This window comes from Sus scrofa, chromosome 13 (genome assembly GCF_054392235.1).
Source record: "Sus scrofa isolate SSC_HxYL_T2T_F1_AM1 chromosome 13, Sscrofa_HxYL_maternal_Yorkshire_Landrace_v2.0, whole genome shotgun sequence".
NCBI lineage: Eukaryota > Metazoa > Chordata > Mammalia > Artiodactyla > Suidae > Sus > Sus scrofa.
The window spans coordinates 106,345,700-106,367,412 of NC_139395.1; the positions used below are offsets into that span (position 1 = coordinate 106,345,700).

At 38.1% G+C, this 21,713-nt stretch overlaps 1 protein-coding gene across 31 annotated transcripts in view; it reads left to right on the plus strand.

The window, feature by feature from the left end:
- The window catches only part of MED12L (mediator complex subunit 12L), a 354,400-nt gene that overhangs the window by 314,491 nt on the left and 18,196 nt on the right, over positions 1-21,713 (plus strand). For 18 of the 31 annotated variants that reach the window (XR_014824163.1, XR_014824164.1, XR_014824168.1 and 15 more), the window contains 4 exons: positions 9,892-9,981; positions 11,918-12,147; positions 13,799-13,955; positions 17,369-17,482. Coding sequence is in view for 26 of the 31 variants with exons in the window: in XM_084990039.1 (XP_084846165.1) it covers positions 9,892-9,981; positions 11,918-12,147; positions 13,799-13,955; positions 17,369-17,482 (591 nt within the window). In the remaining 5 variants the exon portion in view is untranslated. Of the gene's footprint in view, positions 1-3,658; positions 3,710-9,891; positions 9,982-11,917; positions 12,148-13,798; positions 13,956-17,368; positions 17,483-21,713 lie in introns of all 31 variants that reach the window. The other 13 variants (XM_084990033.1, XM_084990034.1, XM_021069607.2 and 10 more) reach the window with 1 other exon arrangement.

Consider the following 21,713-nt stretch of genomic DNA (forward strand, 5'->3'; position numbering starts at 1 on the left):
GTTAAGGATCTGGCATTGCTGCTAGCTGCAGCGTAGGTGGCAGATGTGGCTGGGATCCCACGTTGCTACAGCTGTGGAATTGGTCTGCTTGGACCCCTAGCCTGGGAACTTCTCTGTGATTCAGGCATAGCAATAAAAAAAAAAAAAGCTCATATAATTACATTAATTGCTCCTAATATGATTGGTGCTCAGTGGCTACCAGTAGAAGAGACCAAGAAAAAGGAATGTTTAGTTTTCCTAATAGCCATTTCAGTTTCTTAGAGCAGTATGTTTTTACTGTCTACAAACTTTAGACAGTATTTTTAACAATGATTCCAATTTCATTGTTAAAAACATTGCTTAGTATTTAATCTTCTACGTATCCCATGAAAACTATCATAAAATATACAGTATCGGTTATAATAATGTAAAATGCTGCTTAAGTCATTTTCCAGTCACCTTTTCTTCTATCCAGTATTTTTCTTCTGACAGAAGGTACCTCCTTCCCTACCCCACTTTATTAGTCTTCTAGGGAAGGGGCCTTTGAAGGAAATTTTAAGTTCTGCCACAGGACTTACTGTTGTTCCTTGATTTATGATATCAGTTTATCCTAATTTCTCCCTTTCAGGGCACAAAATCATCTTGTATTCTTTGTAATAATCAATGCTAGGCAGTCTCTTTCAAGAGTCCAAAGAAGAGCAAAAGATATGTTTAGCTTGATTTGATTGAAACAAATTTGGAAGAAAGCAATTGGCTATAGTCTACAGAGAAAGAATCAGAAAGGAATTCCCTGGTGGCATAGCAGGTTAAGGATCTGGCATTGTCACTGCAGCTCCTCAGGTTGCTACTGTGGCGCAGGTTCAACCCCTGGCCCGGGAGCTTTCACATGCCTCAGATTAAGCCAAAAAAAGAAAAAAAGAATCAGGAGGATTTTCTTAATATTAAAAAGGAAGATTTCTGACAAATAATGTGCTCAGTTATAGCTGAGGGTGATTGATAAGAGCATTTGATTATCAAACTGTGAGCAGGTGCCATCACTGTGTATCCAAGTAAGGGAATGAAGTCACTTAATGAAAGAACGATGACTGAGTCAGAGCCTTCCAAAGTTGTTACCTCCTTGGCAAAAGTGAATCTGTAACATCCTGAAAGCACGCCTCTTGGATTGATGAAGCCCATTTAAGTTGAGCAACCAGCCTTTATATCTGATAATTGATCGACCCTACAGATATTGTATCACCTTGGAATATCTGTTTCCTTCCTTTGTTCTTTCTCTCCTACTCACTCTTTAGGAGTGTATTTCAAACATAAAAGAATAGAAAATAATATAGCAAACACTAATGTACTCACTACCCAGCTTTATTAAATAATAATGTTCTGCCACTTTAGCCTTAGATCTTTATTTTTTTAATTAAACATTACAGACATGGACGAAGCCCCTTGTTTCCTTTCATTTCCTTTCTTTCCTATAAAGAAGTAGTCACCATCATGAATTTCATGTTTTTCTTTCTTATGAATGTTTTCATATTTTCACTACATATTTTTGTATCTGTTAAGAGAAACGTTATATTGTTTTTCTTTCAGATTTGAAACTTTATATAATAGTCTCACAGCTGTATTATTGTATTGTTTTGTAGCTTTTAAATTTATTGTATTGTTTTGCAGCTTTTTTATTTCGACTAATTTTGAATTATATCTACTTTGTTACACTTAGTTTTGTTTGTCCTGGTTGGAGGCAATTCCAACATGAGTATTAACATTTATCCATTCTGTTGATGGCTGTTTTAGTTATTTCCAATTTTTTGTTAACATTAACCATGCTATAGTCAACATTTTTATGCATTTCTTCTGCGTGTAGAATTTTAGGGTATGTTGGGAGTTCCCGTCGTGGCGCAGTGGTTAACGAATCCGACTAGGAACCATGAGGTTGCGGGTTCGGTCCCTGCCCTTGCTCAGTGGGTTAACGATCCGGCGTTGCCATGAGCTGTGGTGTAGGTTGCAGACGCGGCTCGGATCCCGCGTTGCTGTGGCCCTGGCGTAGGCCGGTGGCTACAGCTCCGGTTCAACCCCTAGCCTGGGAACCTCCATATGCCGCAGGAGCGGCCCAAGAAATAGCAAAAAAAAAAAAGAATTTTAGGGTATGTATTAGAAACGGAAATGCGGATTTAATTTCCAAAGTGGTGGTAATTCCTGTGAGTTGTAAATGAGTGTTTTCCTTTCTCCATATCCTCATCAACCCTTGATATTGTCAGACCTTAATTTTCTCATTTAGAGCAGGTGAAATGACCTTGTATTATAACATTTTAATTTGCCTTTTCTGATTACCTGTGAGTTTAGGTATGTCTTATAACTTTACTAGCTATTCAAGTGTTTCCTTCTATAATTTTCCTGATTGTATAATTTGAACATATTTCAAAATAATTTGGTTCTTATTTGGTAAAGTATGCGCAGTAGTCTTGTTGAAACAAATCTTGAGTTTTGACAAGTACATTTAATGCATTTACTCAGAGTTTAATTTATATGTATCTCAGCAACAAAATTGAACTTAGGAAGGCAAAAGCCCCTGAACAGTAAATATGTTCTAAACCCTATCATTTTCTTCCTTGGCCAGGAAAGTAGATGCTCTGCTTATTACTTAATATCTAATATTTCTCTATCTATTTGAATGATGAAGAAGGCACCCATTTCATTTGCTGAAATAATGGTTGTACAACTATAATGATCTTGAAGATAATATTCCCAGCTAGATTTTTATGAGCAGCGGGAAGATAGGGGTAGAGGAGCAAGAGAATGAATAAGAAGGTGGTAGTTGGATATAAAGACAAATGAATAGATGCAGTGAATTACACACCTACTCCTCAAATGGTGAGAATAAATATTATCTGCTTGGGTAATACCTCCTATGCTTTCTAGGTCTTAGTATAGTAAAATACTTTTCGATTAGAATTAAGAGGTTTTTTTGCCTCATCCCTACTTCTAGAACTCAGTGAATAGAAAAATGTTAATATCTCAGACAAAATGTCACTTAGAACCCATTAATAAATGTGATTACACAAGGGAATCATTGACCTGAGAAGAATTTTTTCCCTCAGCATGTAGTTTCCTTTTTCTAAATCAGATTCCCTGTTAGCATGTAAATACTCATGGCACTATAAATATGTGTTGTCTATTTTGGTTGATTGAATGTGTAATCAAACTGATGCTCTGTTTTCATTTCCATTTGTGGGGGTTGTCTAATGACATCCTCCAATGCTATTTGACTTATTCACTTAACATCTTGTCTGTTTAATGTGACCCAAATGTCCTGCACTCCCCTGAGGCTCTGGGCTGGGAAGAAGTCTAGCACCCTTTAGTTTACACTGGGTGCCACCATCCCTTAGTTTCTGGAAATTATCTGGGTCTGGTTGCTCCCCTCCTTCTTGTTACATGTCCACTTAATCTCCAAGTTGTGTTATTCCATTATATGACTATTGCCATGTTATTTATCTGTGTCCCAGACTGTGATGGTATTGTTTGGCACATGCACTAATAAGACCTCTTAGAGCCTGGGTTTTTAAGTCTTGATTCCCTGAAACCTTGTTTTTAAATGAACTAATTCATATGTATTTTGGCTACGCACATCATTAGGCTAAAAAATCTTATCTGTATTGTCTGCCATTTTCTTGCTGTCCCCTTTCTGTAGGACTTCTGTAACTCTGCTGTCTCCCTTCTGGAAGACTTTGACAACATAATGGTAACACCCCTGCTGTCATTCCTTTTACTTTCTTTTCTTTTCTTTTTTTAAAGTGAACTTTTGTAGCATTACTCTTTGAACATCAAAATGAGAAGCAGGTTATTCCTCTATAACTGGTGATAATTACAGTCTTCATTTTACTGTTACTCACTTGGTTTATGTTTGAGACTGTAACACACAATCATGAATGCATTGACCATGTTCAATTTAATGGAATTTATTTCTGAAAGCTGTCCCCTTTGATTGCCTCATGATGTTCATCATACATGTGTATGGTGTAGAAACCAGTGGACATTCATGGCCTGGGCTTGGGACCATAGACCAGTTCGTGTGCCTTCATCTCAGTCCCAGTCTTGAACCTGTCTATTCCCGAGCTCTTGCTGTCTCTGTGGTAACTGACATCATTAGTCGAGGAACGCATGGCATGCTGACTCATAGGCCAATGCAAGACAATGGAAACTGTGGTTATGAAACATGCCCTTCTCATCACATCCCACTCACTAGTTCCTCCTAAATTCTCAACAGAACGCATCATCTCTATTTTCTTTCCGGTATGGAGGAGATGTTTTTTTGAGCATAGGTCTTGTGCATGCATGCCATGAGACCTCATCTCTATTGCTTTGCCTGGGCTAGCTAAGAATGCATGTTTTGCATTAAATTACTTATAGGTTTCTGTATCAGGTAGCCAACCCACAACATAAACCCAAGAAGCATTAGAATAAAAAAGAGCACACATCTCAGATGTGAATGTAAGTCAACTTGTTTCACTACCAATTTAATGGGTAACATTTTTATACATTGGTGAAAATATCCTTAACTGCATATCTAAGCTTTGAAAATATTTAGGTTATAAAATACTGTTAAATAGACAATTTCTTTAATAATTCTTTCAGCAAAGGAAAGTTTGGGGACTTTTCTGGAAAAAAAATTAGTTTTTCTGTCATTTTTTCTTGATACTTTTAGTGGACAGAGAAAAGGTGAGGTTTTTGTTTAAAACTTTGAATTAAATTTATCAGATTAAAAAAATTGCAGATAGCTTATGTTTGCTTTAGGGCATTTATTGTTCTGATGATAATGTGATTCAAATAGAGTATAGTTTGCCTCTATCATTGATTTCAGTTTTTAAAAAATAGATAAAATATTTTGTTCATCAAGTATTTATAGTGAAAAGGTTATGTGATTTCTGTATTCATTCAACTACATGGAAATGTGTATATACATATCTTTGCTGTCCTTTTTACCGTTCTGATTTTCCTTTAATATTCTCCAATATTAGGAATTGAATAAATGTGTATACTCAATCAATCAATATGTTATATTCACCACTGATGGGGATGTTAATAGAATATATTGTAAGGGTTCATCATTGTATGAGGTGTGTTTATTTCAGAGTGAATCAGTTTGGAGAGCAGTTAATGTTACTGTTAACTGATTCCCTACCAAGTTAGATTTGATGTGAAAGCTTTATAAAAGAATCAAGCATAACTTGTCAACAGGACCTCTTATAACTATAGAATTTTCTGTGTATCTGTTGTCTTCAATCCAAATACACCAGTATAATGGGAGGACCATACCTTCTGATTCACACCATTTGTTATTTAGCCTTGGGCCCATTACTCAGTGCCTTCCAAACCAGAAGTCTCAAATAAAACCTTTTTTTGCTAGTTGATTCATAAAACATTACCCACTGGTTGGTGACTTTTTATTATTTATTATTCCTAAATCAGCATTTTCTGGAACAGAGTCACAAAACCTGGCAGTGGTTTTTTAGGTACAACTTGTCTCTTTGCTTGTAACCCTTAAATCCTAATGGAAAGTTACTAAAAAGGGATTTTAAAACATCATTGCTAGTGAATTGAGTGGATAGAAACTTCCTCATCCTGAAATGCTGCTGATGGCAATACTTAAATTGGAGTTAAACCAATTCCCCTTTAGAAAGAGATCCTCACATTTTCTCTGTTGACAGAGTAAACTAATGAAGAGAACAAGACCCAAAAGAATGAAAATTATCTTTGGAGATGATTCATTAAAATTTTTAACTTATTGGATGCATTAATTTTAAATTATTCAAGAGGTTTTGAGTCTACATCTCTTTGAGCTCAGTACTTCTCTTGTCTAATTAAAATAAAGCACTAAGAGAGAATTGTTCTTAGGTCAGAAATGAGTCAGTATTGAACAGCACGGCTTTTTAAAAAGTTTTTAGAAAGTGGAAGTTTTAGAAAGTAGAATGGATTTATATTTCTCACCCCAAAGCAAGCCTATAAACAAACAAGAGAGACCACACGTAGGAATTTACCTCACGTAGCAATTTGGAGATGGGTTCGTGTCACTATCAGAATCTCCCAGTTACTGTGGTACTTCCTTAGCACATGTAAGTTGGGTACACAAGCCAGGGGAGCTGGAGCTGGGGCACAAGCATGTCATATTTTCTCTCCCAGCGATGTGCTCAAAGGCATGTGGCACCTGGCTAGACACAAACATTCCGTCAAAACCAGGCTGCTGATCTGCCCTTTTATCCACAAAAATATGAAATTAATTGTTTCAGTTATGCAGAATAAATCAAGCAAGGGGAATGAGCCACACTCCAGGTACTAATGCAGACAGAAAGAAGAAATCATTAAAATAACAAATGCTAAAAATTGAATTCAAAAGTGAATTTTCAGGAAGTTTCTATTGCGGCTTAGTGGGTTAAGAACCCGACATAGTGTCCTTGAGGATGCAGGTTCAATGCCTGGCCTTGCTCGGTGGTTTAAGGATCTGGCGTTGCCCCAAGCTGCAACATAGGTTGCAGATGCGGCTTGAATCTGGCGTTGCTGTGACTGTGGCATAGGCTGGCAGCTGCAGCTCTGATTCCATCCCTAGCCTGGGAACTTCAATATGCCACAGGTATAGCCCTAAAAAAGAAAAAAAAAAATGAATTTTCAAAACATAAGATGATACTAAAAAATATGGAGCAATTGGAAGGCACTTAGTAAATTAATTTATGCTGAAATATAAATCCCAATTTACTCTGGAAGTTCTGTTTAACCAGTAAACTAAATTAAATCTTAGATGTCCTCAGTAGACATTTATTGAGCACTTATTACATGCCAGACAATGCTAGGAACTGATTTTTAAAAATCAAATAAAGCTTCGCTAGTTAGCAGAAAATAACAGATAAGTAGATTATGTATAACTAAGGTGACCATAAGTCATGATTTGCCAGGCATAGTCTCACTTTGCCCCTGTTCTCCTGGCCTGACCCAATTTGAAGGGTCTATGGTCCCTTCTTGAATGCAGCCCAGCCATCCCTACTAACATTTTAAGACTTCTACTAAATTTCAACTTTTAATTTTCTTACTCATTCCCACATTATAGTCCTCGTTTAGCATTTGTAAAATCTTTCAGGTTACTGAAGAACTTCTTGGTCATTCATTCTCTACTTAACAGATTGAACTCTTTCTACAAATTGAAATAATTTGTTCCTAGTCTTATTCTGGGAAAAACCAGAAAATAGCAGGATGTCATTTCAGTTTGGCCGAAGAGATGGATATTTTTCATTCAGGACAAATATGAACATAAAGCCCCTGAGGAGTGCTGGCCAACCTGATGTGTTTGTGATTTCCTCAGGGAGGATATTGAATATTTCTTACCTATACTACTTTAGTAGTGAGTTGAGGAGGAATTGGTGCTGAGAGGGAACTTAATATATTTACAAATAAACAGTTTACCTTTGGATTAAAAATGGTTCACAGAAGAATGCATGAATTTTAGAGTGTAAAAGCTGATTTGAAAATGTTCATCCCTTTCTCACTTTTTTTTCAGTTCTAGAGTTTTTATGTGAATGGTCATTTTGTGGTTTTAAAAATGTCGATAGTTTTTAATTCACATATCTTAAATTTCCAGTCTCAGTTGTTATTTTTTTTTTCTTTTTTTTTTTTTTTTTTTTTTTTTTGTCTTTTTGCCATTTCTTGGGCCACTCCTGTGGCATATGGAGGTTCCCAGGCTAGGGGTCGAATCGGAGCTATAGCTGCCAGCCTAGGCCAGAGCCAGAGCAACGCAGGATCCGAGCCGTATCTGTGGCCTACACCACAGCTCACGGCAACGCCGGATCCTTAACCCTCAGTTGTTATTTGTCAATAAAAGAGTGTTGCCCAGTAACTCAGGTGTTTCCCGTATTAGTGTTTTAGTTTTCCCCACACATACAAGTCGTAGTTTATTTCATAAGGTTCTTTAATAAGCAAAGGGAGAGTGATGAGTTAGAAAAGATCTGTTTTATGCATCTACATACAGCTGTCACATGCAGATCACAGTTTGTTTTCCTTTTAAGCCAAAAGATGACTACTTAGAGGAGATCTCAGGATTCTAACTCACATGAATAATTCATTTTTCTTTTCTTCTGTAAAAATGGTAATATACATATATTTGTCCCCACCAGGAAGCACAACACTTTGCTTTAGGGACTGTGGACAGTTCTTTCAGGGAGCACTGATTAGAGGAGTGACATTTAAAGATCTGCTTGATTCAATTATTCCTTGGCTTTGCGTTTGGAGGATCAAGAGTCATTTGGATACTTTGGGCCAATAACTTGTAGGCTCCAGATGGTCACTGCCATGGCATGGGCTCTCCTAGAGGAAGTTTGGACTATTTTTCTTAGATCCAAGCAAATAGAGATATAATCGCACTTAGATTAGTCAGCTCAGGGCTAAGAGTATCTTCATGGTACCCTATGCTGGAAAGTTAGATTCTTGCTGAAGCAGTTACCTACACATACCATAGTCAATGCTCTCAGAAATTCATCTTTAGCCCATGTGTGGGTAGATAGTCACTTCAGAGAGGCTGAAGTTTCTTAAATGTGCTCAAGAGATTTTATGTGGGACTCAGAGGAAAAGCTCTACCATCTAATGATTATATTTCACTTCCAAATCTCATTAACAAGTCTTAATAGAGATTCTTCTTTTGGTTTCTTACTGAGGTGAGTTTAAAAGGCTATAAGTCCCTAAAGAATAGGAATATAGTGAGATTTAAAATTTTTTCATCCTTGATATGACATGGGGAGGCATCTCGTCATAATGGAAAAAATGCTAGGGTTTGGAGGCAGATGAGATGAGTGCTAATGGCTCGGCCAGGTCTAGGGGTGTGAGCTTGCTAAGCTCTTTAGGCTTTTGAAAATGGGGATGATGTTCCCTCCCTGCAGAGTTCCCATGAAAAGAAGGGAATAAGAACAAGAAGCCCAGTCCCTGGCACATTATGGATGCTTAATAATTGTTGGTGTTCTCCCTCTTAGGCTAGATGTCTATACCTTCCTCCCTACCAAAAATATCTCTACGCTTTCCAAGAACATTAAAATTGTTTTATGTAACTACATTTTAGCACTTAAAAAAAAATGAAGACATCTATGATACAAAACAATAGTAAAATATCCTAGAATAAGCTCCATTCTTTGTAACTAGTAAGTCCTGAAAAAACCAAGGGGTGGTCGGAAGCAAGACCTCTTTCTATGATTATTACTGCAGGCTTCCATGAAACAGCTTCTGTTGCCAAAACATAAAATATATACGGCCGCTCTTAAGAATATATTTTATTTTCCTAAGGCCAAAGCATTTATTAAGACTGGTGAGCAGATGTTAATTGGTTTTACTTGATATCATAGTTGGTTGGAACTGTATTTGATATTAGCTTATTATATATTTTTATCGTTTCTATTGATTATTAGGGTCATCAGAGATACCAAATTCATCCCTTGGATACACGGCTAAATAGGCAATTTTAGGTCACTCTAAAGACACATGTAGCACATGTTCTATTTATGGGCACTGGAAGAGGCTAGTCTGTGGTTTCAGATTTCGCACGTAGAGACTTGTGCCTTTTAGCCTAGAGGGGTGTCTGTACCCTGGAGTGTACAGGAGAGCTATCTCAGAGCCTCTCTGATAAGCAGACCATTGATTATTTTGGCTTGTGTTTATGTATGTGTTGTCACTGGGGACATCGGTAGTTGTCTTTGGAAGAAATAACAAGTGCAACAATGTCTACTGTTAATAGGAAATTTATAAGGAATAGCATTTAATGAAGTTTGGAAATGTGCAAGTGCCGTTCTCATATACGAAGGTCTGTTATGAGTTTTTGTTTTGGGATTATTAGGTGAGAGCTGGAATCAAGCCTTTGCTGTTATGATCAAGAGCCACCTTGACTTTGTTTTCCAGGGCCAGCCGGGGGACCAGGCTGCTCTCTTTGCTGCTCAAGCACGGCCCTCCCCTCAGCTCCCCCAGTATCCAGGGCTGCAGCAAGCACAGGTACCCACGTTTGCTTTGTAGATGTTGCTGGGATTTTTGATGCTCTTTATTTAGGGGAAAACTAAGTATATAGGGTATCAATTCCCTTATGGGGTATAGAATTTAGTCACTTCTGCTTGTAGATTATAATTGACATTTCAGAAAAAGCTTTACCAGTGATCACTAAACATGTCTTGGGATTGATTGAAGGGCATACAATGTTTTGAATTAGAAACATATATTCAAACCTCTCTATTAATGATGATGGTAGATATTGAAATGGTTAACAGTCCCAGAGTACTTATGATATAATGTATACTGCTGTAATTCATGATTGAATTTATCATATTCAAAGATAGCTTTGAAGAGGAATCATGTTAGAATAAGAAGATAATTGGCCTCAGCATAGACCTTGACAAAAATTCCTGACAACCTGCAAGTGGTGTAACATTGTGCAAATTACTCTGTCTTGATTTCCTTCTTTGTAAAATAGAGATGAATATTGTGAGGGTTTAAGACAACCTCTGGAACTTGAGAAAAAGCACCAAATACACAGTTGGTTTTTGTTTTTTGGTTTTTTTTTTAGGGCCTCACCTGTGGCATATGGAGGTTCTAAGGCTAGGGGTCGAATTGGAGCTGTAGCGGCCGGCCTACACCAGATTCACAGCAATGCTAGATCCCAGGCAGCTCTGTGACCTACACCACAGCTCATGGCAACGCCAGATCCTTAACCCACTGAGCGAGGCCAGAGATCGAACCCACACCCTCATGAATGCTAGTCAGGTTCATTAACTGTTGAGCCACAACGGGAACTCCTACACAGTTAGTTATTAAGCAGATGATAGATTTCCCTTAATATGACGCAAATCTTGAGCTATTTTTTTTCTAATAGTTGTGTTATTTCTGCTTCCATGTCCTTTAACTCTACCCCTCTCATAACCAGGAGACTGGAGATGTTGGCAAGACCTCTTTGGGGCCAACAATTCATAATGTGTGCACAGCTGAAGGGAAGGCCGAGGCTGGCCTTCACAGGCACTGAGCCCCACAGCCTGCCTCGGTGCATGCTGCCCACAGGAAGTTCATTGTACGCTCCTCTGTCTTCCAAGTCAAGGCCATTCAAACTGCCATATAGTGTGGTGCTCTGAGGACTTGAAGAGCAGTCCTCTTCTGTTTGAATCAGCACTCTGCTTTAAAAATTGTAGGCATGCCATGGGAGCAAAAAGACCAAAAAAAAATTGTAGGCAGTGATCCAGCAGAACCTGAAGTTTTTTGTGTATATTAGGTGTCATGATTTGGAGAAACAATCACTCGTATATTAATGTTGATTAGAAAAGTTAAGTATCCTGATTATTGTATATTAGAATGCCAAAACAGGTTACAGTCCAACCAGAACTAGAGGATATAGTCTCAATGACACCCTTATTCTCTGGGTAAGGTGTTAATTGAATTTTTTTGTTGTTGTTGTTACTGGTTAATTATTACAGGCAAATTCATTAGATCCAAGGAAGTGTAGTTATATACTAGAAAAATGTGCTTCTTTAATTTGCTTTTCTGACTGATTTTGGAAACAACATAAAGGATGCTTGGGCCCTGTTGGACATTGATGTCATCTGTGCACTAAAGCTGTGGGTGTTTGCCTGATTATTTGAATTCTGAAACATGCCTTTCCTTTCCTCAAAACAAGCAACTGAATTTAAAAGTGATCTCTTAACCAAATGAGGAATTGCTTTTTTTTAAATTGGAATTTCTGGTGAAATTATATAGCCATCCTGTAACTTTCTGGCTATTCTCTGCCTCCAGAGGAGTCTTCTTCCTATTCTGACTTAACAAAGCCTTTGAGAACAGTGAATTTCAGGGGGCCCCTCCTTCCAGCTTTGTTTTTGCCCCATGTATCTCAGCGATGGGAAAGCTGGTGGTAGATGGAAACACTGACTTCCTCCCTTGTGCCTGCCTGCAGACCATGCCCCAGGGCTATACGATGTACGGAACCCAGATGCCTTTGCAGCAGACCCCTCAGCAGCAGGCTGGCAGCGTGGTCCTGTCTCCTACCTATAATTCCAGAACCTATCCGGCTGCACATTCCAACCCAGCACTAATGGAAAGACTCAGACAGATGCAGCCGCCGCCGAGTGGCTATGCGCAGCAGCAGGCATCGCCATACTTGCAGCCCTTGACTGGCTCTCAGAGGTGATATGCATGGAAATGACGATTGCAATGATGGACACTCAAATTCTTATCTCTTTGCTAAACTTCTTCTAGGGCCCTATGCTTTATAATTGTTTTTATGAGCTTTTGTATTTGCATATCATTTTTATTCTCTCATCTCTTTTTTAACAGCATCCAGGTAGTTCAAAATAAGCAACGCCACATCTTATTTATTTTGTTCAAGGCCCTATTGTTTGACTCATATTGCCTATAGCATTTGCGTAATATTTTTGATGATACTACTGTGTTAGTAGTGTTCTTTTTTTTTTTTTTTTTTTCTTCTTTCTCCTCTTTTAAAAAGTTTTTTTGGGTATAGGTACCTAAGATTTAAAAATGTTGATTATTGTTAGCAATGCTTTACTAGAATATGTTGATCGGGGCCATAAAGCCTATGGTTGTAACACTTGTGTATGGTGCCCATAAAAGTTTTTTTATGTATCTTAGTCTCTACCTTTTTCACTTCAGGAATGGATGGCAACAGGGTCATGAGAGACTTTTCCAGTTCTCGCTTTAATTGGATCTTGTAGACATAGTGTATAACCGTACTGTCCATTAGAGCAGCTACCAGCTACAAGGGCTATTTAAATTTAGATGAATTAAAGTTAAATTAAAAAATTGGGTTTCTCGGTCACACTAACCACATTTCAAGTGTTCATTAACCACATGTAGCCTGCAGGGCCAGCTTTGGTGTGTGACCTGGGCACCCACACAGGTGTGTGTAGAAGGCCTGCATGATTGATTTTAATGTTCCACTGTCATCCATTTGAAATGCCTACTAATTTTTGATCAATGAACCCTGCATTCTTATTTTGTACTAAGATCCAGAAATGATGCAGCTGGTCCTGTTGTCCCGGGGCTATGTCATTGGACAGCACAGAGGTAGAACATTTCGGTCAACTTAGAAAGTTCTGTTGGATGGCATTGGTCTAGGAGAATTCAATTGCATAAAGACTCTTGCAATGCAGTGGACAGGAGCCTGGTTCCCATATGTTACCATCAAAAACTGCAGGTCTCCTCCAGGTAGTCACTGTTTGGAAAGTTGGCAAGGTGGTTGGTGGCACCTTCAGGAATATAAATAAATTTGGAAAACATGCATTATAATTAGTATTTTTCTAATAAGTGGCAACATAGCATATCACCCAATAACTTGAATATCAGAGCCCCAGGTACTAGGTTGAAATCCCAGCTGTGCCGTTTGCTGTCTGAATACCATTGGTAACTTCTCGAGCTCTGTTTTCTCATTTTAAAAACAGGGGTAATGAAGCTGTTGACCTCAGAGGATGGCTGTGGGGGGAGTAAATGAAAAAACTCTTCTCACAGTGCCTGCTCCAGAAGAAATGCTCAGTTAATGTCACGTATTATTAAAAACTATTAAAACATTTTTGAAAATAATTTATCCATGATTGCAATTTTAGTATAAGGAGTAAGCATGCTTGCTGTCCTTTGTCAGGTGGTACCACTTGTCTCTGGGAATCCAGGTTATCTTACCCACTGGCTTTATGGCATTTGAATTGTTCAAGTGATTATTGAACACAATTGTCTCCTTCTGAATATTTGTGTTGTGCCAGTGGCACTGATTAAAAATTTGATAGCATGCTTGGGCCTCAAAACAAGTTGTGTTCTTCCTTCCCAGACTGAATCATCAGTCATTGCAGCAGAGCCCTCTGGTGGGGGGAGGAATCGATGCAGTGCTGACATCTGCACATCCAAACCTTCCCTCGGTACCCTTGCCCCAGGACCCAATGCGGTCCAGACAGCCACAGGTTCGACAGCAGCAGCGACTCCTCCAGGTATGGGGTTGGGAGTGAGTGCAATGTGTGTGGGGTCCTCAGCAGTCATGAGAAATAACAGACCCTTCAGACTTTAATTGCCAAGGTCCAAGGATTCATGTGTATTTAACACTAGCAGCTAGACTGGTGTAATTTAGTTCCAGTTTGACAAGGGTCTTCCTTTCTCTCTGCATTCTACCAGGCAGGAGAGGGCATCCTGCGGACTGTCTTTCCCCTTTCACAAAAGTTCAGGAAAGTTGCTGGATGCCTTTCCCCCTTACCCAGTCATTGTTTAACTAGAGGCCATGCTATTTAAGTTAACAACTTCTTATGTGTGGGTTTTGTTTTTTGTTTTTGTTTTTTTGTTTTTCATTTTTGGCTGCCCCGTGGCATATGGAGCTCTGGGGCCAGCAGTCAGATCTGAGCTGCAGTCAAGACTTAAGCCACAGCTGCAGCAACACACAGGATCCCTAACCCACTGTGCCAGGTGGGGGATTGAACCTGTGTCCCAGCACTCCCAAGACGACACCAATCCCGTGTGCCACGATGGGAGTGCCTGTCCAGTTTTTTATTAGATTTCTAGAGGGGTTTGTAATCCAAGAAATTTTCTGTTAAACACCTCTAGTCTGATTGGGCTGTGAAGTTAGAGTTACATGGGTAGGATATTTCAAAGGGATATTTCATCTTGTCTCTGCTAGAATCCGGAGAGCTGTCCTTCACTTATTTTTTATAAATATTTGAGTCTCCTAGATAAAGGGCTCCTCCTCTTGACACATGCTAGCCTCTACTTCCCTTGTTTAGTAAATATAGGCTATTATGTTTATCTGTTCCATTTGTCTTCATTATTATCATGTGTGTCCTATTGTTACGGGGTTTGAGGTTGCCTGATGGGTTGGTACGATGGACTATAATCTTATCAACAATCCAGAGCTTGAGATGCACTGTCTTTTTATATATTTCTAAGAAAGAAAGAAAAAAAAAAAACACCAAAAGTCGGGGAGTCTAGTAGAACTTAATGGCTATACTTTTTTGTATGTATGAGGTCAATGAGAAGTAAACCTTCATGCAGAAAAGGACAGCAATGGAACTTGTGTGTCTCATCCTTGACACTGGTTGGTTGGAGGGAAGAAAATACCTCAGCCATTAGCTCAGGTGGGTTTGAGGTCTGAGATCAGGGTGATCCAAAAAATTCTGGTTGGCAGTGTCAGCAGGTCAACAGAAGCTAACACAAATCTTCAGCAGCACTGGACTTCACAATTATAAGATGTCATGAATTGCACCTCAGTTTTCACCTGTTAAAATGTGGGGAAAACGGTATCACAAAATTGAAAAGCTTATGGTAATTGGTTTGGAGGGAGCATGGCCTGCAGATGGCCAGTCCCACTCATTGAATGTATATCATCTCCAGCATGGTCAAAAGCCCCTTATCCTTAGTTTTGTCATAAATAATATGGAAATAATTATAGTGCCTACCTCTTACATGTGTAGTGAAAATTGAATAAGAAAATGCAAGTAGGAGTTCCTTTTGTGGCTCAGCAGATTAAGAATATGGCTAGTATACCTGAGGACATAGGTTCAATCCCTGGCCTTGCTCAGTAGGTTAAAGGATCTGGCATTGCCGTGGCTATGGTATAGGCCAGCAGCCGTAGCTCCAATTCAACCCCTAGCCTGGTAACTTCCGAATGCTGCTGGTTCGGCCCTAAAAAGACCACCAACCCCCCAAAAACCAGAAAGAAAATGCAAGTAAACCACTAATTTGGTAATGTTTCCATTAATATGGCTATTAATACTCATAGTGATATTTTCTTAAAATAATTTTTCCCAAGTTCTGAGTATGTTTCAGAACTTTTAGGACTGATGTTTGTATTTCCCTCTGTTTTAAACTTTCTCATTTCCAAGTCACTCAGGAAAGTTATCACATTATTTATTTACCACTTCCTGGTTTTTTTTTTTTTTTTTTTTTTTTTTTTTTTTTTTTTTTAAGGCTGCAAATTTTAAAAACCTTCCCTGTTGGTTAATGTGTGCTTTTTATCCCACTTAACATGGTATGTCCTTCTGGTAATTTCTTCATTACCAGCACATTCCTTGGAAATAAGGAAAAATGATTTGCTTCTGCATGTGAGTTTTTTTTTTTTTTAATTAATTTATTTTTTTGTCTTTTTTTTTTTTTTTTTTGCTATTTCTTGGGCCGCTCCCACGCCATATGGAGGTTCCCAGGCTAGGGGTCTAATCGGAGCTGTAGCCACCAGCCTACACCAGAGCCACAGCAACGCGGGATCCGAGCCGTGTCTGCAACCTACACCACAGCTCATGGCAACGCCGGATCGTTAACCCATTGAGCAAGGGCAGGGACCGAACCCGCAACCTTATGGTTCCTAGTCAGATTCGTTAACCACTGCGCCACGACGGGCACTCCCTGCATGTGAGTTATAATTATTCCTTTTTTAGTGATTGATCATCATCAGAAAGAAACGGATTAATAATTATGAAATTGGATTGATTTTCCTGAAGGTGTTCACAGACAGCCCAGGGGAGAATTGGCTTCATATTGCAGTCACTGTATTTCTAGTCCAGCTTGCATTGTTCATGTTGGGACTGGCCTGCCCAGACCTCAGCTAGGATTCCAAATCCATGACCATTGTCACGTAGTGAGAAATGAAATCTGGCAATAGCTCTTGGTTACCTTGCCCTAAAAAAGACAGTGTGTATTGGGGGGGGGGGGTAATATGCAAACCAAGTTGGAAAAATACAAGGGATGAAAAGTCTGACACTGTCATCATTAAGATAAAGTGTTTGGGTGAAGGAGACGTCTTTATAGGTCATTGAGACAAACCACCTATTAATATTTTCCTCCTTTCTGTGCTCTCCTACTGGTAGATGTCTAGTCTGTATTACTTGGAAATGTTTTTCAAGAGCCATGTATTTAAGTCAGCTTTCAAGGACACAATTTATGATTTTACACTGGTAATTTATGCTAGATCTTCTCATTTTCACATCTTTCTTTAAAAAAAAAATTAAATTTGACTCCTTCTGGGTATCATAGAGAATGAAAAGATAACTACTGACTAGTCCTTGTCCAACCTGGTGTAGTATAAGATGGAATAAAATATATGGGAGAGTAAGCGACATGAAAGGAATTAAAGCATTTTAAGTATAAAGGACATCCCTGGGCAGTGTAGGGTGGTTTAGACAGTGAACACTTGACTACCAAAGAAGAGATCCTTGGAGTCAGAGGAGTCTGAGGACAATGGAGGAGAAGATTCACATCTTGCCCTTGAAGGATGAACGGTGTTTGACAGGGCAAGGATGGAGGAGGCAGGTGGATATCGTTTTTGAGGGATCAAAACAATTAGATAAAAGGTATGTGGAGGAGGAAATGGGAATTATATTAACCTCCTACTTTTAAGAGTATAATCCTTTTTGTCTCTTTCCAGATGCAGCAGCCCCAGCAGACCCCCCAGCCTCAGCAGCCCCCTCAGCCCCAACAGTCCTCGCAGCCCCAGAATCAGACCCTTGGCCTCCAAGCGATGCAGCCCCAGCAGCCTTTGGTAAGTCCTGGTGTCTTGGAACCAAATATGTGGATTTCTTCTTTCTTTTCTTTTGCCTGCCTTTCTTTCTTTCTTTCTTTCTTTCTTTCTTTCTTTCTTTCTTTCTTTCTTTCTTTCTTTCTTTTTTTTTTTTAAGGCAGATTGCATTTTTCATGTCCCACAAAACTATTAAGAACTGAAGAAGCCTAATTATATGCTAGTAGTTTCTCCCTAGAATTTTATCAGGGTAGGGTTGCATTATTGATGTAGTCAGTATACTTGTTTTCCTATAAATATATATATATATATAAATATTTGGGGTTCCATAAGTTATACCATTTTTTCTCTTCAAATTTCTTCAAACTTTTCCATGGACTAAATATTTATATTGAGGAACCAAGTTATTGTTTTTTTTCTGAATAATGTTTAACATTAACTTACTATATAGATATTTAGAAGATTATCTTACTTTGCTTTGAGTTTTGACTGTAATCTCAAAGAAGCATGAGAGTACTTTCTAGAATACTGTCTTTGCTAATGTAAAAGAAACTCCAATTTCAGCCAGTTAGTATTTGTTGCAATTTTCATGTAATTCACTTCCTGTAATTTCATGAAATGTTCATGTAATTTATATAATTCACTTCTGTAAGCTTTGAAATCAAATTTTGGAATGTATATGCATAGCATCAGTCAGCATTTTCTAAACTTCAGTAGTTAACAACAGCTTTTACTTTTGCAAGTGCCATATCCCTTTATTATTTACCTGCTATTTTTCTTTACATTGCTTCTTTTCCTATTTCCTTAAGTAAATGTATTCTAAAAAGTATTTTATCATTGCTGTCAATGGTAGTGGTCACATCACTTGCCACATATGGGAATATCTGTAAAAATAAGTACTTACTCTGCAGGTAACTCAGCAACATGAGTTGTGTGCATGAATACCACCCCAAAGATGAGCTGGCCTACTGCACAGCTCACACTTTGGAAAACACTGATGTAGATTCTTTCCAGGACAAGATTTGAAGCATGGATTGTTTTTCAATTTGTGGTGAAGAAGAAGCAGTATGGTTGGGGCTAAGTATATTAGGAGGGATCAGAGTAGATTTAGGTGGTAAAGGACCAATAATGTCCTAAAAGGACCAATAATAGAAGATAGTCAACTGGAATAGGACATCTCGAGGACACTTTATGACTCTCTGACTTGACTAGTTTGATCTTCATTTTTAAGGAAATTCTTTTTTTCATGGATCTAGTTTTTCTAGCTCTGCCGCTTCCACCTGCCCCCTCCCCCCAGTGTGTCCGTGACATTTATTGCAACCTACCTTTAAAAACCCTTTTTCTGGAGTTCCCGTCGTGGCGCAGTGGTTAAGGAATCCGACTAGGAACCATGAGGTTGCGGGTTCGGTCCCTGCCCTTGCTCAGTGGGTTAAGGATCCAGCGTTGCCGTGAGCTGTGGTGTAGGTTGCAGACACGGCTCGGATCCCGCGTTGCTGTGGCTCTGGCGTAGGCCAGTGGCTACAGCTCCAATTCAACCTCTAGCCTGGGAACCTCCATATGCCGCGGGAGCGGCCCAAGAAATAGCAAAAAGCCAAAAAAAAAAAAATCCTTTTTCAAGTAAAGACGATAGTATATAAACCTTCACGGGCTGCCTACTTTATCATCAGAGGTATATTAGCAGGGATTAGCCAACTAATACTTAGAGATGTTGTGGAAGGGACTCTCTTGGATGGGATACTGATAGCTGACTCTAATGTCCCATCAGGGACAAATAACTTTATTTTTAAATAATTTCAAATTAACAGGACAGTTGCAAGAATTATACAAAGAATTGCCAAAAGTCCATGCAGATTCACTAATTGGTAATAATTTCCCACATTTACTTTTTTTTTAATTAAAGTATAGTTGGTTTATAGTGTTGTGCCAATTTCTTCTGTACAGCAAGGTGACTGATCACATATATATATATTTATACACATATATATTATTTAAAATTTTTATTTTATTTATTTATTTACTTTTTTTTATTTTTGCTTTTTAGGGCTGCACCTGTGGCATATGGAGGTTCCTAGGCTAGGGGTCAAATTGAAGCTGTAGCTGCCAGCCTGCACCAGAGCCACAGCAACATGGGATCCAAGTCGCACCTGTGACCTACACCATAGCTCACAAAAACGCCAGATCCTCAACCCACTGAGCAAGGCCAGGGACCAAACTTGCAACCTCATGGTTCCTAGTCAGGTTCACTTCTACTGCACCACAACAGGAACTCCATATATATTCTTTTTTGTAAATACTATTTTCCATCATGGTCTATCCCAGGAGATTGGATATAGCTTCCTGTGCTAAACAGTAGGACCTTATTGACCACCCATTCAAAATGTAATGCTTTGCATCTATTAACCCAAAACTTCCAGTCCATCCCACTTTACCCATTCCTCCCCCTTGGCAACCACAAGTCTGTTCTCTACATCTGTTTTTGTTTTGTAGATAGGTTCATTTATGCCACATTTTAGATTCCACATTTAAGTGATTTTATATGGTATTTGTCTTTCACTTTCTTACTTCACTTAGTATGATAATCTCTAGATGCATCCATGATGCAGCAAATGGTGTTATTTTGTTCTTTTATATGGGCTGAGTAGTATTCCGTTGTATACATGCACCACATCTTCTTAATCCATTCATCTCTTGATGGACAGTTAGATTGTTTCCATATCTTGGCTATTGTGAATAGTGCTACAGTGAACATAGGAGTGCATGCGTCTTTCTCTCTCTATCTATGTATACATACACATACATGTATTTTTTTCTGGATCTGTGTATATGAGTAAGTTGCAGACTCATGCCTCTTTTCTCCAAATACTTCATTGTGTTTTTTCAAGAATAAGGAAGTTCTCTTAAAAAACTTGGTAAATTGTTAAAAATCAGGAAATTTAATATTAATTTACCACAATCTGTACATCATCTGTAAATTTTGTCAATTGTGCTAATAATGTCCTTTATTGCAGTATTTTCCTGATTTAGGATCACACTTTGCATTTAGCTTTCATGTCTTTTTACTTACCTTTAATCTGAAACAATTCTTCAGTCTTTTTTTTTTTTTTTTTTTGTCTTCATAACATTGACATTTTTGAAGTGTACATGGTCTTGTAGAATGTTAGTTTGAGTTATCTGATGTTTCCTAGTGATTCAGTTCAGATCGTGCATTTTGGCAGGATATGACTTTCTCACTGTACCACATTAGGATGTACATTGTTGGTGATACTGCACTAACCTCTCTGTTTAAGTGGTAGATAATAGATTACTGTAAAGTTATTGATTTTCCTTTTGTAATTAATAAATACTTTTTGGAGATAGTTTGATACAATCTAAATGAACTTTTAGTTGTCAGACCTTCATCCGCTGGTGTTAGCATCTATGAAATTATTCTTGCTGAATTCTTTTATTATGGTAGTATAAAAGTGATGATTTGCTATCTCTTTTTTTTTCTGCAATTGATATTCTATTTTAAGAATTTTGGTATTCTATTTTAAGGAAGAACTTTCCCTTCTCCTGCATTTGTCTATCTGGCTCTCCTTAAGCTATGTTTTACATATGAAGCATAACGGTTGCCTTTTAGATTTTAAAATGTACAGATTTTAAAAGCATTTAAAAATTGGGAAGCATTTAAATTCTTCCTCCAACTTTACCCAGTATTCTGTAGTTGTATATGGTATCAATTAGATAAAATCTGACAATTAAAAATTCATTTTCCACTAGGCATATTATGATATCAGGCAGTAATAAAGCTTAAAGTCACCCTACTCTTTTGTTTCTGTATATGATAAAACATTCTAGTTGTATTTATAGGAAATTAAGAAAGAAATGATAGAATATCTTCAAATTGTGTCATGTTGAGTGTTTGGAATATGTGATATTGACTAGCACATCCTTAGCCCTTTTTCTTTTTAACCTAAAAGAAAGTCTCCTTATGCTGTAATGTTCATGTTAACAGAAAAGGATTATGAAAAGAACTGGGGAAACAACTATAATATCATAATGCCTTTTCAGAGATTTAACACAGATACATAAGTGAGCACTTCAATAATAATTTTTAGGAACCCCTAAGTTCTTAGGTTAGCCTTTGATAAAAAGGAACTTGTTATATCATACCTACCCTAACAAAAAAAGCAAACATGAAACGTAGAATGCTTCAGTTACTTTTGAATATAGGACAATATGATATTGCACATTTTTAGCTCCTTTTTAACTTTTG